This window comes from Phascolarctos cinereus, unplaced genomic scaffold (assembly GCF_003287225.1).
Source record: "Phascolarctos cinereus isolate Bilbo 61053 unplaced genomic scaffold, phaCin_HiC Scaffold_1;HRSCAF=81, whole genome shotgun sequence".
Lineage (NCBI taxonomy): Eukaryota > Metazoa > Chordata > Mammalia > Diprotodontia > Phascolarctidae > Phascolarctos > Phascolarctos cinereus.
Window position 1 is genome coordinate 27,211,519 of NW_027555514.1, and position 20,882 is coordinate 27,232,400.

Below are 20,882 nucleotides of genomic sequence, written 5' to 3' on the forward strand. Positions count from 1 at the left end.
TGAGCGAGGGAAAGGAGGAAGGCATGCACAGCTGTCAGGTGGGGCACGGTGGGAAAGGCTTCATCTAGGATGTGGCCTTTTGGCTGCACTTTGCAGGAAGCTGGGGATTCTAGGAGGCAAAGGACAGCAGGCGTGGGACACAGCCAGAGATGGGAGATGGGGTGTGAAGAGGAGAAGTGTGTATGGTAGGACTGGAAGGACAGGGAGAGCCCACTTAGAAAGGGCTTTAAAGGGGAAACAAAGGGGTTTCCATTTGACCCTAGGGAGGTAATAAAGAGTCAGTGCAGTTTATTGAGCAGAGAAGTGACATGCTCAGACTTTTGCTTTATTTTTAAAATTTTTCTACTTAATAGTATTTTATTTTTTCCTATTAGATGTAAAGATAGTTTTCAACATTCACTTTTATAAGATTTTGAGTTCCAAATTTTTTTTTCTCCCTTCCTCCTCCCCAAGACAACAAACAATCTGATCTAGGCTATACATGTACAATCATGTTAAACATATTTACACTTTACTTATGTTGTGAAAAAAGAATCAGAACAAAAGGGAAAAACTATGAGAAAGAAGAACAAGCAAAAAAAGTGAAAATAGTCTGCTTCCATCTGCATTCAGACTCCGTAGCTCTTTCTCTGGATGTGGACAGCATTTTCCATCATGAGTCATTTGGAGTTCAGACCTTTGCTTTACTAAAACTGCTTTGCAGCTACATGGGTGATGGATTGGAGAGGAGAGAGAGGCCAGGAGACCAATTAGGAAGTTACTGAGATGTTTATATACATTTGTATAGCCCTTACTATGTGCCAGGCACTGACTGTGCTAAGCACTTCACAATTATGGTCCCATATGATTCTCACAACCACCCTGCAAGGTAGGGGCTGTTATTATCCCCATTTTACAGAAGAAGAAACTGAGGAAAGCAGAGGTGAAGTGATTTGCCCAGGATCATAGAACTAGTAAGTATCTGAAGCTGGATTTGAACTCGGGTCTTCCCTGACTCTAAGCCCAGAGCTCTATCCACTGAGCCATCTGACTGCCTAAGGCAAGAGGTAATGACTACTTGAGCTAGGCTGCTGGTCATATGAAAAGGGAGGTCATATGGTGTCAGGAAGGCCACGAAGGTAGATTCCACAATGCATGGTACCTGATTGGATACGTGGGCCAAGTGGGAGGGAGGAGAAGAGGATTCTGAGGCTGGAACCTGGGTGGCGACAGATGGCGACTGATTGTCGGCTGTGATTTGATAGCCAACGGAGAAAGAGAACAACTCAGAGATCTATTATGCACACACAGACACATAAGCAGTCAATAATTCTGTGTCCAATTGATGTACAACAGAATCATCAGATTGTTCTCCCGAGACATATGCTGTTAGTCAAAGAGTAGATGGTATTCTTATTTCAATGAAATATGGAGATATCTTCTCTTGAGCCTTTAATCAAATCATTTACATTCTAGAGTCATTCTCATTTAATCCATTATCATCCTTAAGGCCCAAATCCTTAAATTATATAATACTTAACACTGAAATGAGAGAATATTTATAAAATGATTCGTACAATGCCTGGAACACAGTAGGCACTTAATATATGCTTCCCCCTTTTGTTTTGATTTTCTTTAATGTAGTTTCTTTTTTAAAAAAAGTTAGATATAGGATATCTTATTTGGACTTTTCTTTTCATCCCTGATGCTTAGCACAGTGCCCAACACATAGTAGGTGCTTAATACATGCGCGTTTGCTGACGTTAATACTTTAAAAGTTGATGGTGAGCAGCAATGCGTATTGACATAAACACTTCTTATCCTTTTTTTTTTGTGCTGTTTACTGTTGAACTGACTTCATTTATGGAGGAGAAAATGCAGCAACAATGACTCACAAGTTGAATCACAGAGAAACTTGACATTTTTCTTGTAGCTCACTGGTCCTGAGGATGGCTGAGGCAACCTAAATTTCAAAAGATCCAGGTTAAAATCTAAGAAGGTGTAAGTGTCGTAGTTATGATGTTGAAGGTTCTTGTAGGTAGATTTAACAGATGCCTCAGCACTTTGGGACTCTTTTGGTGACTTCTTTTGTTTTTCCTTTCCATTGCCTCCTGATTTTGCACAGAGAAAAGCTGTGGAAGTAAATTCTTGGAGCCTCCATGCTTTTAGTTGTATGGTCTTCAGTACTGCCCCTGGGCCCAGTCCCAGGACAGAGGAAAAGGCCGTGGCAGTAGGGGAGGGGGGAACTCTAGGCGAGGTTAACTGGCCCAGAGGACACCGGCTGGCCACCTCCAGAGCTATACCTCGAGCTCGCGTCCCTTTACCTAGGTGCGAACGTGACTGGCCAATCCGAACCAACACTTCTTACGCTTGATATCTTGATTCTGGTATGACTCCGTGGTGGATGTGTTTATACCTTTGCTTTTTTTTTTTTTATCATTGAGATAGATAAAAGTGACGCAGTCTTAGTTTCCCTGCCTGCTTGTTAGCCCACAGGATCCGAGTGGCCCTGTCTACACAGGCTTCTGCCTGCTCTTTCTCGCTCTACCTAATATTCATAACTAGTATTACTCCCTATGTGTAACTAATCTGGGCAGCTAGGTGGTGTAATGGATGGAGCACCACGCCTGGGGTCAGGACCAGAGTTCAATCCAGCCTCAGACACATACTAGCTGTGTGACCCTGGGCAAATCACCTAACCCTGTTTGCCTCAGTTTCCTCATCTGTAAAATGAGCTGGAGAAGGAAATGGCAAACCCTCCAGGATCTTTGCCAAGAAAACCCCAAATGGGGCCACAGAGAGTCAGACGTGCCTGAAATGGCTCAACAGCGGCAAATGTGACTAAAAGGAGCCCGCGTGTCTGTGCTGGTGAAAGAAACAGTCTACCGCTCTAATACGTGAAATTCCTTGTATGGCAATTCCACGTTCTGCCCCATTCAAGAGGGCTTGGTTCCTGGAGCACCAGCATGAAACTGTTACATGTGGTCTCCAGGTTGTGCTCAAAGCGATGGAGCCAGAAGGGGCCTTAGGGGGTCTTTTACAAGTGAGACGCTGACAGTCCCGAGCGTGGAAGAGGCTTGGATGAGGAAACGGTTCTCGGTAGCGAGCCTCTGAGTTGCATTTGAACTCGGGTCTCTTCACTCCAAATCGAAGGGGTTTTGCCCACCATAGCACAATGCAGTGGAAATATCCTTGGACTTGGGCTTGGCAGAGACCCCGGTTCCTTCAAGGCCTACCTCGGACACTTGGACTGTGAGTGAGTCACAACCTCTCCAGATGATATCTAGTTCGTCAGAGGGGGATGATGCACCTGGAGCGTCGATGGCACAGTGTTGTCTTAGATGGAGAGAGTGCTGCACCTGGACTCCTGGTGACCTGGCTTAGACTCTTGCCTCTGGCACTCTCTGGCTGTATGACTGTAGTCAGCTTTGGGCCTCAGTTTGTTTATCTATGAAATGGTGAGGGTCATCCTTGTGGCACCTGCCTCCCAGTGTTATGACACCAAAATGAGACAGTGTAGATAAGGCTTTGCAAACCTTGAAGCTCAATGTGAAGGTCAGCTGTTACTATTAGACTAATATTAGAGCATTCATTACTCCACTAAATAACTTTAGGTATGACTTAAACTTTTCCACCATGTTTTTCCATAGAGATTTATCAAAAAACTAATGTAAAGAGAGAATGAGTTTAATAAATGTCCTCTTGAGACCCTGTTAAATTATTGTCATCATTATTATTATTATTAATTTACATAAAAACTTTTAAAACCTTAAAGCACTATGTAAATGTCAGCTATTAATATAATGCAAGTATTATGGTGTTCAGTGCCCAGCATCCCAGTGCAACTGCTGTTTAAATTTTCCCTCAGCAGACTATTCAATAGAGACCTATCAAAAAGCCAAGGTAGAAGAAAGGATGAAGTTTATCGAATGTCCTTTGGCTCCCCGCCTAACTTCTTTTAAGCCAACTCATTTGCTTGGCTGATTTATTTTGCACATATATACATCTTATTAATTTTAAAACAGTCGGGTAAATTCATTAGTTTTTACTGAAGTGATAATTGATTTACATACTATAATTCAGAAACTTTGAAACCTTGACTTCCTGTATGGTTAATTAAAGTTTTGTATTTTTTTTTTTGCCAAGAAAAAAATTGAATTCCGTAGTGTTGTGAAAGAAAAAGCTTAAATTTTAACAATCCTTAGCAAATCTTTCCTACATTTGTCAAACCACAGGAGCTTATCAAGTGCTCATGGTGTGCAGGACACTGTGAGAGAGATGGTGATAGGGAGGTGGTGTAGAACAATGGGTAGTACGCTGTCTCTGGACTAGGAAAAGAAGTGGGTTAAAATCTCATCCCTGCTGCTTAGTGTGACCTTCCTCAAATCGCTTCCCTTCCCTGGACTTTAGTTTTCTCGTCTGTAAAATGAAAGGCTGGCCTGCTTAGCTTCTGAGGTCCCTCCCAGCTGCAAAGCCATGAATATATGTCAACACACCAAGTGTTAAATAATCATGCTGCATCAATAAAAAGGAACAATAAGAAAGTTGTCACACGGCCCTGCTGGGATTTGTTATTCTACTGGCAATAAGTGTTGTGTCAGAGGTAAAACGCATTAGCATTTATTTGGCCTCTGGTGCGTTAGTATTTGTAAAAAAAAAAAAAGAAAAGCCCACCTTTCACATGGATTGACCTGCGATCTGGGGCTGGGGAGAGAGGTTGGTTAGTTTCACTGAGATTGAGAACATTTTTTAGGCAAGTCACCAGGCAGGTGGAGGGGATTCTGGTAAAACAGAAGTAGTACTCTGTGATTTCTCAGCTGTTAATTAGGATATTTTCTTATTAGGCACTGCAGAACCTATTTTTAGACTTGTCTTTTGTTCATAAAGGTCAGATCTAAATAAAGCAGTTGAAGCATGAGCTGAATGAATACTTCTGCCTGTGCAGCTCATATTTCCATTACCACAACTTGGAGGAGTCCTCAAAAATCTTCCTTCAAGGTGGTATTCGCTTTCCAAACAGCCAAAGCTTCTGGTTTATGTTCCATTAGTATGCATCTTTCACATTTTTTTAGAGCACAGAAATCTCTCTGGTGTCATGGTCGCCATCAGGGCATCTAGCATAAGACTCCAAACTGAAGTACCCCAGCACTGGAAGGTTGTACCCCACAATTTACCATCTAAGTGTCTGCTCTGGCCCTTGACTTGTTTTGCTGTTATTTCATGGGTATTAGTTTTACCTCTCCAGCTAGGGTGCCCCATCTTGTACTTCTTCATCACCAATGGCACAAACATTTGTGAAGCACCCTCTATACATTCCAGTGGAACGTATAGCGGGTGCTTCATAAATGTTCGTTGGATTGAATTGAATAGTGGGCACTTGAGAAAAATTTGTCAGCCAAGGTCTTAAGCTCAGAGACCTTACAGATTTAAGCGCCTTCATTTTCTAGCTGAGAACATTGCAGTCCAATCCTAGGTGAATTGCCCAAGATCACACCAGTATTAAGCAGCAAAGCCTGGATTTGAACACAGAGCTTCAGACTCCAAATCCCACGTGCTTTCTTCTATACCATGATCTTTTAGGTAGAGTCGATGAAACTCTTGTTCCTCCCTTCTGCAGTGAGAACCATGGTACAACCAATCCCAAAGAGTTGAAATCATAAAGCGTTTCTGCTGGGTGTTGGATTAATTACCAAAGATTTTTGGGGGAAGGGACAGGGCAGAAAATTCACTATCATAAGTATGATGTGCTTGTAAATTTAATTAACATGAGATCCGCTTGCTTTCACTGAGCACACACCAATTGTGGGTAAAGGGAGACAGGTAATAGAGAAGTGTGTATAGCTTTCCAGAAGGTTGCTGATTACAGATAAAAATGTTGCTGTGGGGTAAAAGTTTGTTTACGGGCCCAATCAGAGATGAGATATAAAGCACACACCATTCTTTGGAGCCTAGCATTTAGCATGGGGCCTGGCAGATGGTAACGGCTTAACAAAAGTTCCTCGACTGACTGACACAGCCAAGTTAGGGCATTTCCTTGCATAACTTTCTAGCCATGCTGTGGGACTCTACGTGTATGTTACAGAAAGGCTAGAAGGATGGTAGGAAAGTATCGACATGACAACAGATGAAAACAATTTAAAATTTTTGAGAAATTGTTGCTAACAAACGCCTCCGTGCTATATCTGATGTGCCCTGGGGTCGTTTAGCATTTCTGTGGCGGTTTGGCATCTGGGGCGTGTTTGAGATGACTAATTTGGTCTGTCATCACAGTCAGTAAACATCTATTAAGCACCTACCACAGTACAGGTCCTGTGCTTAGTTTAACACTGGAGATACAAGAAGCCCATAGTTTAATGGATAATAATAACATTGATAGGGCCCCTATTCTGTGCCAGGCGCTATTCCAAGCCCTGCATGAGTATTATCTCATTTGATCCTGGGATAGCCCTCGGAGGGGGGTGCTGTTATGTATCCCCATTTTACAGGTGAGGGAACTGAGGCAGAAGTTGGGATTTTCCCAAGGTGACAGACGCAGTAAGTGACTGAAGTTAAATTTGAACACGGGTCTTCCTGACTCCAGGCCCAGTTCTCTGTCCACCACAGTGCCTAGCTGTTATCATAGCCACCCACACTGATTGAGAGCTGAGTAGAAAATGCTATGACTGGTGAGTCTGTGGCAATGAGAGGACTACGTGCCCAGAATATTGGGCTTCTTAGGGCAAGCTGTTGCCAACAAGTCATGCTATCTTACAGTTAAGAACATTATTTTTAGTTTGCCATTAATGCCACCTTGTCTGTTTGACCTAGCACAGCCTCTGCAGAAAAGCAGGTATTGGGATCAGAGACAAGGGGTTCTTCCATAGTCTCATGCTTGGAAGGCCCAGAAACTCTTTCAAGCCTCAGAGGCTATTTTGGAGATAGGAGGATTTTTCTAAGTCATTGGTAATCATCTCGCTTTGGTAATTGGATTGCTCACTCTAATTGCCCTACATTGAATAGGACCTGCCTGTCATTAGGACAAACTGATGAAGTTGCCAAGGTTTGTGTGGGCCTTAGTTTGGGCTCTTTGTGTGAACTTACTTCTCACACAGGTTGAACCTATTACTGGCCAGGCAAACAATGATTATGCATATGGGACAGTTTGCTCCAAAGTTTAGTGTTCATTTTCAAATTCTGCCTTAAAATTAAGTTTTAGATAACAAACATTGATTAAGCACCTGCTTTATTCAAGGCCCTGTGCCATGGGCTTAGGGTACAAGACCAAAACAGCACCTGCCCTCAAAGCGCTGCCAGTTTTCTTTCTAACCTTTGGAGTTTTCATTTTTTCAGGAATTATCTTCCGTGAGTAATTTAAATAAGGGCACTCAGTAGCATCCCTCTTTCCCCTTTTTGTATGGGGCAGGATACAGTCTGGAATAGAAGAAATAGTCCTGAACCTTTAAGGGGACTGGTTCCATTCTAATATTAAAAATAACAAATAAGATTCAAGTACATTGAGTAAATGCCTTAATGCCTCTAGTCATTGGGCATTGCCCATTTTGTTTATTTTTTTTTCCTAGTGGGGCAACTTGGAAGAAAGCCAATCTCTTTTCCATGTTATGGGAGTGAAGGTCAAGCAGGTTGACTCTTTGATCTGTTCTAATACATAAGCAGAGCATCCTGACTGTATAGGCAAGGACAAGGATGCTCTATTGTCACTGGGATGAGTCCCCAGATCAAGAAGAATCCCAGGAAATCCATCCTGAGTGTCTAGTTCTTGTGTCACAAGAACTGAAAGAGAAAAAAGCCAAGCAGACCCGGAAAAGGACATTTTCTAGAAGTCATTCTCCCAGAACCCAGAGTATGAATTAAAGTCACTATTCAAGCACCATTTTTAAAAGTTCAAATGGAAGAAAGGTCTGATTGTCTGATCACCTCGAGGAGAAGGGACAATACCTTAATGAAGCTTCTGGCTCATGAAATAAAAAGTTTTCCATCAAGAGTTTTTCAGGAGCGCGGTGTCGATCCAATCCTGTTTGCTTTTCATCCCTGGAGTAGGGTAGAAATTTCTCCAGATCATTTAATGTTGAGAGATGCTCCCCTTATTTGTACTTTTATGCTGTAAGAGAAGATTACTACCTGAAGGAGAACAGTGGCTCATACCACCCAGTTACTGATGGTTAGAAAACTTGTGCTGTCTTCGGAGAGGAGGCCCAGCCAGGGAGAGTCTCAGGCTAGGCATTCATTTAATATGCCAGATATACTGAGTTTAACTTTCAAAGAGGCATTGGGGTCATTTAGGCCCAGAATTTCGCAGGTACATTATTTGTGTGTGTGTGTAAGAACAAATGGATGATTTAACCTTTTAATTTCATATTTAGATGAATCTGGGTTCGATTCTTAGATAAGGACCTTGGGCAAGAAACTCTTCTAAGCCTCAGGTTGCTTATCTGGAAAATGAAGAGGATAGATTAAATGGTCTTAGAGAACGGTTCCTTTTAGCTCTGAGTCTGTGGTTTGATTGTGAAGTCACCATTCAATTTAAAAATAATAAAATAATAATAGCATTTTTACAGCATTCAAAGTTTGGAAAGCACTTTACAAATATTTTTTCATCATAACCCTGGGAGGTAGGGGCTGTTATCATTCCCATTTTATAGGTGAAGAAGCTGAGGCAGACAAAAATTAAGTGACTCTTCCAGGGTTATACAGCTTTTAAGTGTCTGAGGTTGGATTTGAACTCAGGTTTTCCTGGCTCTAGGCCTAGTGCTCTATCTACTGCACCACTTAATGGTCTAGGTTCCTTGTCTGTAAAAGGAGATGGTGAGATGAGATAGCCTCTGAGGCCCCTTTGCAGCTCTAGTTCTGTGGTCCTGCATTTTCTTACCTCCCCTTCTGGTTTAAACACATCTGTGGAAGAGTTCTAATAAGCTGATTGTTATAGGGTAGAAAAGATTGTTTAACTTCCACAAGGAGCCCTCTAAATTCATCACTTCCCAACTGGATTGTAAAATTCCTGATTCCTAGGAGCCAGGGTTTGGTAGGATGTTGGGCTGACCTGGCTTCTTTTTGTAGACCGTGTTTGGCCACTTGACGAGTGGCAAGTCACTTCACCTTGTGTGCCCCAGTTTCCTCAAATGAGCTGGAGAAGGAAATGACAAACCACTCTTTGCCAAGAAAACCCAAAATGCGATCACGAAGAGTCAGACATGACTGAAACAACTGAACAAAAACAGCAGAGAAGTGGAGCACAATCTCTCGTTCTAATTATTATCTAAATTGACAACTTCAGTTCATATGGTAAGGTTTTCAGTTTCAAGACTAGACATGTGAAGCAAAGCAATTCCCAAAGTAGCAATGGCTGGCAAGTAATTTAGCCACTATAGTAAGACTAAATTTTGGAATCGCCACGCAAGATATTTTAACGTGTTGTAAAACCAGAAAGCAATGGATGTGTAAATTCAGCAAATTGCTCAAGTGCTAGGGCTGTATTGCTGCTTTCTTTCCAGATAATTGGATTGTGTATTTTCTGCAGGTTTGGAGTCAGCTTAGTCACTTAAAACAAGAGGTGGAATAACATGTTGAAGGATAAAAGAAAATTATATTTTCCAAAAGAAAAAGGTCCAATTTGCTCAGTCTTTTAAAAAATTCAGTTGATACTAGACCCTATATGGTTTCATTATTGTTTAAAAAGAAACAGCTTTGAATATTTTATTCAGGATGTAAGTGAAGAATTCAGAGCTTTACAATTTTTTTTTTTTTAGATTTGAGATTTCTCAGCACAGTGCCTGGTACACAGTAGGTGCTTAATCAGCATTTATTGATTTACTCATTGATTGACTGCTTGACTTCTAGATGAAGACCAAAACATCAGACAATTTTTGTAGTGAGAACACAAGACTGAAAGTCACAAATGTGCCACACTTGGTCAGCCCAGAGCTTGAATTACGATCACCTACTTGAGCATCTGTGCTGTCCTTTTAGGAGGAAATGATTTTAGCAAAAATATTTTCATAATCAGATGCTCAGGGTAAATGTTTGTTGTAGCCCTCACAAACTGACAAGAAAGCCTAAGGTTTTTGAAAGCCTTGAAGATTTATTGACGGTGAAATGCTTCAAATCTTGATAAAGGAAGATTGCCAAGCTTATCCTCTCCTCAGCATTCAGCAATTGGTTTAGTTCCTTTAAAGAGCAAAGAATAAAAATAAATGGAGAACCATATAGCTTATTTATCTTCATTAATCTTTTATTTTTAAAGAAAACCAGTTCAATTGAAAGGAGCACCTTTCTCCCCACCTTGGGGTGTTGGGAGGAAAAATGGTATTGAAACTGGAGCAGGGAATGTGGTAGCTAGGTGGCGCAGTCAATAGAGCGTCAGGCCTGAAGTCAAGAAGACTCATCTTCCTGAGTTTGAATCTGGCCTCAGACACTTATGACCTGTGTGACCTTGGGCAAGTCACTTCACCCTGTTTGTCTCTGTTTCCTCTTCTGTAAAATAAGCTGGAGAAGGAAATGGCAAACCGCTTCCAGTATCTATGCCAAGAAAACCCCCAATGGGGTCCTGAAGAGTGGGATATGACTGAAACAATTGAACAACAACGAAAAAGAATGTGGTAGGGATAAGAATCTTTATGTCAAGTCTCTTCAGTGAATCAATCTATGAACACTTAACCTACTAAACAGCAGGTACTTTATTGGATGCAATGACAAAAATGGAATATTTCTCTTTTTTAATTTTTTAAAAATTTTATTAATTTATTTAGATTTATCAACAATCACTTCCATATGCTTTTGAGTTGAAAATTTTTCACCCCCTTCCTCCCCCCCCAAGATGGCGCACAATCTGATATAGGCTTTACATTTACATACCCATGAAACATATTTTCACATTAGTGAAGTTGTAAGTAAAAGTTAAAACCAATAGGAGGAACCATCAGAAAGATGAAACAAACCTCAACAGAAGGTAAAAATAAGTGATAGCGATTCGACTTCCATAGTTCTTTCTTTGGGTGTGGACAGCATTTTCCATCCCGAGGCCTCTGGAGATGTCTTAGATCCTTGTAATGCTGAGAAGGGTTCAGTTTAACAATGTTAGTCATTGCATAACGTGGCTGTTATTGTGTACAGAGTCCTCTTGGTTCTGCTCACTTCACTCAGCATCAGACCGTATAAGTCTTTCCAGGTTTTTTCTGAAGTCAGCCTGTTCATCATTTCTTATAGCACAGTAGTATTCCGTTACATTCAGATACCACAACTTGCTTAGCCATTCCTCAATTGATGGGCACCCTCTCAATTTCCAGTTCTTTGCCACCACAAAAAGAGCTGCTATGAATATTTTTGTACATGTGGGTCCTTTTCCCATTTGTAGGATCTCTCTGGGATATAGCCCTAGAAGTGCTATTGCTGGATCAAAGGGTAGGCACATTTTTGTAGCCCTTTGGGCATAGTTGCATATTGTTCTCCAAAATGGTTGGATCAAAAAATGGAATATTTCTCAAGGATGTGAGCACATATTTGATCCCATCTCCCTCTTCCCTTCCACCTACCTCTCATCCCAGTCCCTTTATGCTACTGTTTTCAAATCCTTTCTGAGTCACCCTGGTAGAGTGTGGCTCTGGGGATGAGATGTTAGGACCATGGTAGATATAGACATAGATAGGACTTGAGGGGCGAGCTAGTCCAACCTTCTCCCTCTTCCCCCTATTTTACAGATGAGAAACTGAAGGCACCAAGGGTATCATATGGCACCTGTAAAGCCGAAGTGATCAGGAGTCTAGGCTGCTGGCAAGAAGGCTTTCCTTTTTTAAATCCCAAAATTCCCATTAAAAGTCAAGTCTAAAAATCCAAAATGTCTAAAAATTGAAGTCTCTCTTTAGCTTAGCTCTCTCTGTGTTTACATTTAAAGCAACCGATGCATTTGTGGTTGGCTGGTATCTCATTCTCTGACACGTTGTCTCACATTCAGGCTTCAGCAGGTGCAAAGGGAGTGTTTTTGCTGCAACACCCGTGTTGCCACCCTGCTTGTCTGCTCAGGTTTTGAGGATGGGTCTGCATAGAAAGAGACATTTTTAAAATCATGTTCAAAAAGTCGGTCACTGACAAGCATCAAGTTGTGTAGACTCTTAGGCAGTGAGGCTGCTGGTGGAAAACAGTGGCTGATTTAGGCTCGGGAAATAAGTGCGCTCTTTTAGATCGCAGTGGATCTCCCCCGCTCTTCAGGCCCCCCAACATGAGACAATGTACTAGATCCACTCTCACAGTTCAAGAGATGAGACTGAAAAGGAAGGTGATGCTCAGGATTCTGGGGCTCTGGGATGCTCTTGGAAGCTGCATGTACTCTTACTATTGGTCATTTTCCATTGAGGTTTTACAACATCTTCCTACACCCATTTACAGAGATGAGAGGTCATTAGATATGGAACATTGTATATATTGTCTGATTTTTTTGTTGTTGCTGTGCTATGGATTATTTTTGCTAATATGCTTTCTCTTTTTCCTCTTGTAAAACAAATTCTTATGTGGGATGACTCTCTAGAAGGGGAAGAACACTGGAAAATTCAGGCAATCAGTGCAATAACAAAAGATATCAGCAAAATTTATTTAACAAATAAAAAGAGAGACAAAAGTATACCTTTTGGAATGTAGATAATATTTTATTTGTACTTTTATGTCTTAAAAACAGATCTTATAATGTTTGTGGTGAGACTATTTTTCAGCCTTTTAAAAACTCAAAAAAATTTGTTTACATGCCTTTAATATAACTTTTCAAATGAAGACATACAAGCTTTCTGAAAACAGTACCACCAGAAGCCAGTATGCATTAAATAATTAAATTAAATACTGTTAGAACTCTTAATAATTAGAGAATAACTATTCTAATTTCAATCATCAAAGGTCTTGCCAAGAAAGCCAAGAAATGAGAGGTTCAGGGAAGGTGTAAGTCATCATTTAGTGGATGCCTACTATGTGCCAGGCATCGTGCTAAACATTGAATATGGAAAGAGAAAGATATTCTGCTGTTCAGTTCACTTCCATAAACACATATTAAGTATGAACCATGTGCAGGGCGTTGGTGGGATTACAGAGGTGACCATAAGATGACACACTCCTTATCCCCAAAAGTTTGGGAGACATGGAGACAAATACCTGTCATACAAGTTAGAAGGGGACTGAATACACAATGGAGGTCAGAGACAGGACTGAGGGACTCAGGAAGGAAGGGATCACTTCCAGCAGTCATGGCAGGATGGCGTGGGTAGAGAATGGATGTTCTGTGTTGTCTCACGTTTGGGCTTTGTAAATGAAGGAAGGCAGAGGAAAGGAAGAGACTGATGCAGAGGCCAGAGCAGTGGAATTGGGACCTTAGTGACCACAAGGTTGATGAGGGTTGGGGGTGGTGGTGAAAGAGGAGTTATGGTGACCATCAAAAGCAGTCTGCTGGCATTTTAATACCAAGGCTCTGAATCTAACCTAAGGATCTGATGTGAGTTAAAGAGAAGTTTCTCCTTGATCCTGGGGGGAAAACCAAGGTGAAAAAAGTATCTGTAACAGTAAAGATATAAAGACTGTATTTAATTGTACTTAGGTGTGCATTTCTTTAAAAGTGATCTATGTATAGCATGATCCTTTGTCCTATTCAGAGTTACTATTTGTTATAATAAAGAGTTATGTTTTTAATTTTTTAAAGGGTCATGAGTAGAAAATCATGCCAGCCTCGAAGTGGATAGGGCACTGGACATGGAGTCAGGAAGACCTGGGTTCAAATCCTGCCTAAGACACTTGCTAGCTGTGTGACCTTTGGCAAGTTGTTTAGTCTCTCCAGGACTTTCTTCATCTTAAAAAATAAGAGGATTGGACTCCTAAGGTCCCTTCCAGTACTAACTGTAGGATCCTGTGAGCTGTACCTAAAGCTTGGCTGTTCTTAGAACATCAGTGATGGTAGCAAATGCTAATTATAGGCCGAAATACCAAGAGGCAGTAAACAGCCTCTTTCCTGAATGGTAAAATTTAAAAACTTTAAAAAATTGTCTTTCCCTCGCATCCTCCTCCCCCCCCAAAAAAGAAAACCAAATAATTGTAACAAATATTCATAGTCAAGCAAGACTAATTCCCACTTTGACTGTGTCTCATTCTGCATTTTGTAATGGCGAACTTTCAGAGCTTAATATTCTAGTGACAAGGTGATGTCCAGGCTGATAGAAACAAAAGAATCCTATATTCCATGGTCCCAACTAGTGAAACCTTGCCACTGTTCTGAAGGACTTTCCTTTTGCTAGGGACCTGAGAGTGGCTGCTGTTTTTTTTCCCCACTTTTATACATCCTTTTCAGAATTAAACACAGCAAAGTCCCATTGCTTATTACAGTAGCCTTCGCTAACATTTACTTTGGAAAGCACCAAATGGAGGTCTTGTTCTAACAGTAGCGTTATCTCCTCCAGCTTCTGCAGGGATTGCTGTGTCCCAGAGAAAAGTGCGGCAGATCAGCGATCCCATTCAGCAGATCTTAATTCAGCTGCACAAAATTATCTACATCACCCAGGTAGGTGCCTTCTCTTCTTCTTGTCCTTTGGTCTCCAGTGTCTCCCGGCAGCTCTGCTGGTGAAGGAATGACTTTGGATGCCATGGAGCAGTGAGTGCTTGCTGTCTCACTCTCTACCTCAGCATGGTGGAAACCAGTTTCTGGCCAACAGATGAGAGAGTTAGGTGAATAATTAGCTCTCAGGGAGCCTGGATCTCCCAGTTCCTTGATTGCAAGTTATTATATATTGTTGATGGCAAAGAAACATGTATCTCAAATGGCTAACCATTCAGATTCTTGGATGTGAGGCTGGCAGAGAAGATTGGGTTCCCAGAAAAGCAGGCCTGGAAGCAAGAGGAAGGAGAGGGAGAGAAGTCTTCCAATCAGCCTCATCCAGAAGTGGATGCCTTGAATCTAGGGCTGTCAAGGGATAGGCTTTGCAGTGGCTCATAAAATGCTAGACTGGTCAAAGGTAATACAAGCAAAGATGTGCTGGAGACAGACGTCCCTTTCTGGCTCTGGAGACCTGATTGTTCTAGTTTCGGTATGGTTATTGATGCTCCTAGAAATAGGCAAACGCTGTGAATCCAGGCTTGATTTATTGTTCCATTGATTGTCTAGGCTTTAGAAAATGGTGGAGAAAAATTTAATAATTCAGATGAAACTAAAGTGTGTGTCACACCTCTTTTTTTTCTTTCAAAAAGCTGGTTGTTAAATAATTGCCAGGATACGTAACATATTGTTTAAACCATGGTAGAAATGTGTGTTGGATTTATAGTAAGGAGTCAAGGTTCAAATCTCAGCCATGACACATAGTAGCTATATGAACTTAGGCAAATCACTTTGCAATCTCATTTCCTCAATTATAAAAATGGAGATAAACACTCATAATAATTCACACAGGGCAAAACACTCCAAACCAGGGATGTGGGGCCTTTTGTGTGAGAGAACCATTTGGCAGTTAGTGAAGCCTATGACCCCCTTTTCAAGATTTTCTAAAACTATAAAATAAAAGGTTCAGAATCATGAAGGAAAACAATTATATGGCAATCCATCAAAATATTTTTTAAGAAGTTCATGGGTCCCGAGCTAAAAACTCTTGCTCTAAACCTTCAAGAGCTGTTTGTCTTCATAGCCCCAAGATCTAGCACAAAGCCTGGCATTGAATAAAGGTTTTCCAATGAATAGATATGTATTATTATCATCCTAATTTTTTTTTATTATACTGGGGTGTCCCAAAAGTCTTGGTGCAGCCGTAAGCCCTTAAAGTTTCACCAAGACTTTTGGGACAGCCTTTTATCAAAGGATGTTGGTGGTTGAAATTGCAATCAATTATTCAAGTCATAAGAACAATTTGCTGTGAAATTATTTGAACCTCCAACCAGCAAGCTTTGATTAAGAGCTTACAGTGTACTGAACACTATGTTAAGTGCTTGGGAGATACAAAGAAAGTTAAAAACAGTTACTTGTGATAGAAAATAATCACTTAGGTTATGTAATAATAAGTGACATTTACAGAAGTGCTACAGGCATAATTGTACTTATTTTATAGATGAGGAAACTGAGGTACAGAAAAACTAAGTGATTTATCCGGGGTCACATGGCTTATCCGCGTTGCAGATCAGATTTGAACCCAGATCTCATATGATTATAGATTTAGAGGTAGAAGAGGCTTCAGATGAGATCTTGTCCAATCCCCACACTTTACAGAAGAGGAAAATGAGGCCCAGAGAGGTTGCTTGATTTGCCCAGGGACACACAACTGGTAAATGTTTAAGGAAGGGTTTGAACCCAGCTCTCTGCACAGCACCGAGACTTCTCCCAATCCCATTCTCTGTAGTACCTCACGCTCCTCTCAAAATATGCCGTGCTATTTATTTCTGGACAATTAAGTACTCTCCTCGCTTTTGAAAAGCTAGAGGAGGGGCAGTGGAGAGAGCACCGGCCCTGGAGTCAGGAGGACCTGAGTTCAAATCTGGCCTCAGACACATGACGCTTAGTAGCTGTGTGGCCCTGGGCAAGTCGCTTAACCCCACTGCCTAGCCAAAACAAACAAACAAGCAACAGCAACAACAGAAAGCTATAGGCATCATGACAAATGTCATAAGCCTTCTGCAAAACAGAGGCTTCCTGCTGGCACAGAAACCCCACTCTGGACACACTCGGGGGCTTCGGTCTTCTTTCTCAGGTGCCAGGGAACGCTGATAGGAGATGCTTTGCAGGGCGCAGACTGGCCCCGTATCCCTCCTCCGGGGCCTGTGCAGACAGCCTCTTTGTTTACTGCGTGTCCGTGTTCTTCACCTCCTGTAGAACATAAGCTCTGTGAGGACAGGGGCTGTTTCGTTTTGCATTGTCTCCCTCGGACGGTGTTGGGCACATCATAGGTCTTACCTTTCCACATTTCTTAGACCGTGTTCCCCACCGCACGCTCTTCGATCCCAGTGACGTGGGCCTCCTGGCTTTTCCATGAACAAAACACCCCTTTTCTGACTCCAGGCACTTCCCCTGGCTGTTTCCCTCATACCTAGAATGCTCTCCCACCTTCACTCCACCTACTGACTTCCTTGGTTTCCTTCAGGTCCCAACTAAAATCCCACTAATGCCCCACTAAATCTTTTACTGGAGCCTTTCCCCCACCACTCTTAATTCTACTGTCTTCCCTGTTAAGTATTTCCTGTTTATAGTGTATATAGCTTGCTTTGTATAGATTTGTTTTCCTGTTGTCTCCCCAATTAGACTGTAAGCTCCATGAAGGCAGAGACCGCCTTTTACTTCTTTTCGTATCCCCAGCACTCAGCGCAGTGCCTGGCACGTAGTCAGCACTTCATACGTGTTTTCTAATTGGTTGAAATACATGTTGGCTTAGATGAGCGAATCCTAATTTCCTCCCTATCCCAGTTCCTGGGTGGAATGTCTCAGCTTGGTGGCTACTTCCCACTGGGTCTTGGGGGGAGCAGGAATGCTGTCTTCCCTCCCTCTGAATATCTCTGGAGGTCCAAAGTGGGGATGCCAAGTAGCCCCCCAATGTAAGGTGGCCAGTTGCTTTCGAAGGAAAACATCCCACTCTGAGGGAGGATCCGGATAAACCCCCAATCTTTTGAAGCATTTTATCGCATTCTACTGCCTATGCTATTATTTGTCTGCTACTGAACTATAAATTCTATGAGTAATAATGATAATGATAATAGTAGTAATAATAATGATAGCTAGGATTTACTTAGGTTTGTAAGGTTTACAAAGTACTTCATATGTGTTATCTCATGGGATCCTCACAAAAACCCCAGGAGGTAAGTGCTGTTATGCGTCTAATTTTACAGATGGGGAAACTGAGGTAGATGAAAGTTAAATAACTTGTCCGGAGACACACAGCTAGTAAGCGTGATCTCAAGGGATCTCAAATCTTCAAGCGTACCAGAGCTGCTTGGTTACTGTGCGTGTGAGGGCAGAAAGTGTATGACATATCCTTAGAAGTCAGAATTCTAAACTGAGGATGACACGCGCGATCTAGAACTGTGCTCGTAAAAATGGCTGAAATACAAAGTGTTGGTGCTCACAGATCTTCCAGACTCCAAGTCAGGCGGCTAGAGCGCCGGCCCTCACGTCAGGAGGACCTGGATTCGAATCTGGCCTTTCCCACTAGCTGTGAGATCTGTGTAATTTACTTGATCAGCGTGTGCCTCACTTTCCTCGGCTGTAAATGGGGAGAATCATATGTCCTGCTTCCCGCGGCTGCTGTGAAGATCACATGGGATAATATTGTTTTGTCACTTAATAGTATTTTATTTTTTCCAATTATGCGTAAAGATGGTTTTCAACGAGTTCCAACGGGAATAAATGCTTATTCCATTAAGCTTCAGTTATCTGAAAACTTCACTTATGTGGAATACTTTTTCCCCTACAAAATCAGATAGATAAGGTGCTGCTGTAATGCAGCAATTGCCTTTGACCTGTATCCAAAGTATTATTCTCTGTTTCAAAAGGATTTCCATTACATAGTGAATTCTAGTTTAAAAATAAGCCTTAACTTTATTTTAATGGAATTAACCTTAATAACTACTTGAGCTCCTGAGGATTATGTGGAAAAAATATGTTTTCAAATGTATATATAGTTTCTTTATGCCTGCCATGCTAATTTATATACGATAAAGAATTTTTATGGACCTATTAGGTATCGTTATCTATTTTCTAAGCATTATTAAGGTAAAAAGTAAAATTTTTATAAATATTATAAAGTTCTTATAAATCCTTCTTTTGGGCACTTAAACTGCCATGGGTTAACAAATGACTCCTCACTCCCTGGCAAGATGGGATTCATTGCTCTAAGTTTGATTAAAAATGCATTTGCAGAATAATTCAAAGTTTGCAACACTGTACAGGGGAGAAAGTGATATCCCTCTTGGGGACTTTAACCTATGGTACTAAACAAAGTAGACGCTTTTAAAATAGGACAGACAGGAAAGCCAAGTTTAACACTGCAGTTCTGTATCAGTCGTGGCTTTAATTGCCCGGATCAGAACCGAGAGTCCTCTGTCCCTGATAACGTTACATCTGTTACCCTGTCAGATACAAAGCAGAGCGGCCAGAGCTGAATTTCTCTTTGTGGAGGTGTTTCCAAGCCTCAACTCTGGGAGACTTAAGCTGGGGCCGTTACTCAAAGTTGCAGGTACAGAGCGATTGACAGCCGCCAGATGAAACATACAAGGGAGAGTTCTGGCTTTTGGCTGCTGGGGCCCTTTCGATGCAGTTTCCATGGAAACAGGTTGGTTGGCTCTGGGAAAATAATGTAAAAGCCACTATTTTAAAAGACAGGATGTTAAAACATCCTTACCCTGTCTTCACTGATTTGACATCTATTTTCGTCAAAACTGAAATGGCAATCTTAGGCCGGCAAGCTAAGAGTGGAGTTTGTTGATAATTTCACCTGCTGGAAACCAAAACCGGTATTTGAGCTTACAGAACATCCGACGTGAATGGTTTCTCCATTAGGGCAGGGGCCTCCTGGGTGGCTGCTTTGGAATGAGCCATTCAGTCAATGCAGGGACCTTGCTTTAAAACAAGGATGTCTGGAGTTTTTGTTTTGATAAATATTCTTAAAAGAACAATACTTTGAATCTGTGCAGCAGCTTTTAGAACTGACCAGCTGCCTAGAAGAAAGGAGCGAATCAGCCAAAGCTCATTTATGCGACAACTACGGTTTTTCCAAGCAGGGGAATAAAATATAAAACACTAAAAAACAAAAACAGACTTAACAGAATGCCAGTAGCAAGGAATGCGATATCCTGCACCTTTTATGTGTTACAGTTACAGAACTCATTGGATGGCCAGACTCAAAGAGTAGTCACTTAAGATTCAGATGGTGAGAATTTTCCAGGGGAGTGCCAGGGGAGGCTGTGCTTGGCCCTGTGATGTTCCATAGTTTCGTCACTGACTTGGAATTAGCAGATGGCACAAGGCCAGGAGGAGGAACTAATACCTTAGATAACAGAATTTGGATCTGAAAGGATCTTGGCAGGCTAGATCCTTGGGCCCAGTCTGATAAGGTATTAACATTCAGGAGAGATAGATGTGAAGTCTTGCATTTGGGTACGAAAGGTCAACTTCTCCACTGTAAGAGTGGAGAGGCATGGGAGGCAACGGTTGTTCTGAAATAAGATCTGGTGATTTGAATGGATCTGCAGGGTGATAATGGCAGCCAAAAAGCGAAGGCAGTCTCAGACTGAGACAGGGCGCTTCCAGGAAGAGGGAGGTGATAGAACTAGGGTGCTGTGCTCTCATCCTGGCTCAGATGAAGTATGTGATCAGCTCTTGGAGTCTTGGTTTAAAAAGCAGGTGGATAAGCCGGATGGTGTCAAGATGGTGTCAAGCTGGGTGGTGTCAGTATTGGAAACATTCCCTCCAGAAGGAGTGGTAATGAGAAGATGATTCCCAAGTAATACATTCCTGAATTGTGAATGTTCAGTGTATATAAAATGGCAAGATGAAGGATGTGAAGGGCCTCGCGTCCATGAGAATTGTTTGAAGGAAATGGGTATGTTGAGCCTGGGGGAGAGAAGACTTTGGGCAACATGATGTCTATGCTCAATTATTTGAAGGGCTGTCATTTGGAGAAAGGATGAGAATTGTTCTGTCTGATCCCAGAGGGCAGAACTAGGAGAGAAATGGAGGCTTTATAAGAGGTGGGGAAACATTCCTAATGATTTGAGGTGTTCTAAAGTGGAATGGAGAGGCAGTGTGTAGCATGCTGGCCCTGGAATCAGGAAGACTCATCTTCTTGAGTTGAAATCCGACCTCAGACACTAGCTGTGACCCTGGGCAAGTCACTTCACCCTGTTTGCCTCAATTTCCTTATCTGTAAAAGGAGCTGGAGAAGGAAATGGCAAACCACTCCAGGATCTTTGGCAAGAAA

General features: G+C 41.8%; 1 protein-coding gene across 8 annotated transcripts in view; it reads left to right on the forward strand.

The window, feature by feature from the left end:
• Positions 1 to 20,882, forward strand: part of NEK10 (NIMA related kinase 10) — a 242,095-nt gene that overhangs the window by 195,203 nt on the left and 26,010 nt on the right. For all 8 annotated transcript variants that reach the window (XM_020993333.2, XM_078151319.1, XM_078151323.1 and 5 more), the window contains one exon: positions 14,397 to 14,497. In XM_020993333.2, the coding sequence (XP_020848992.1) occupies positions 14,397 to 14,497 (101 nt within the window). The remainder of the gene's footprint in view (positions 1 to 14,396; positions 14,498 to 20,882) is intronic.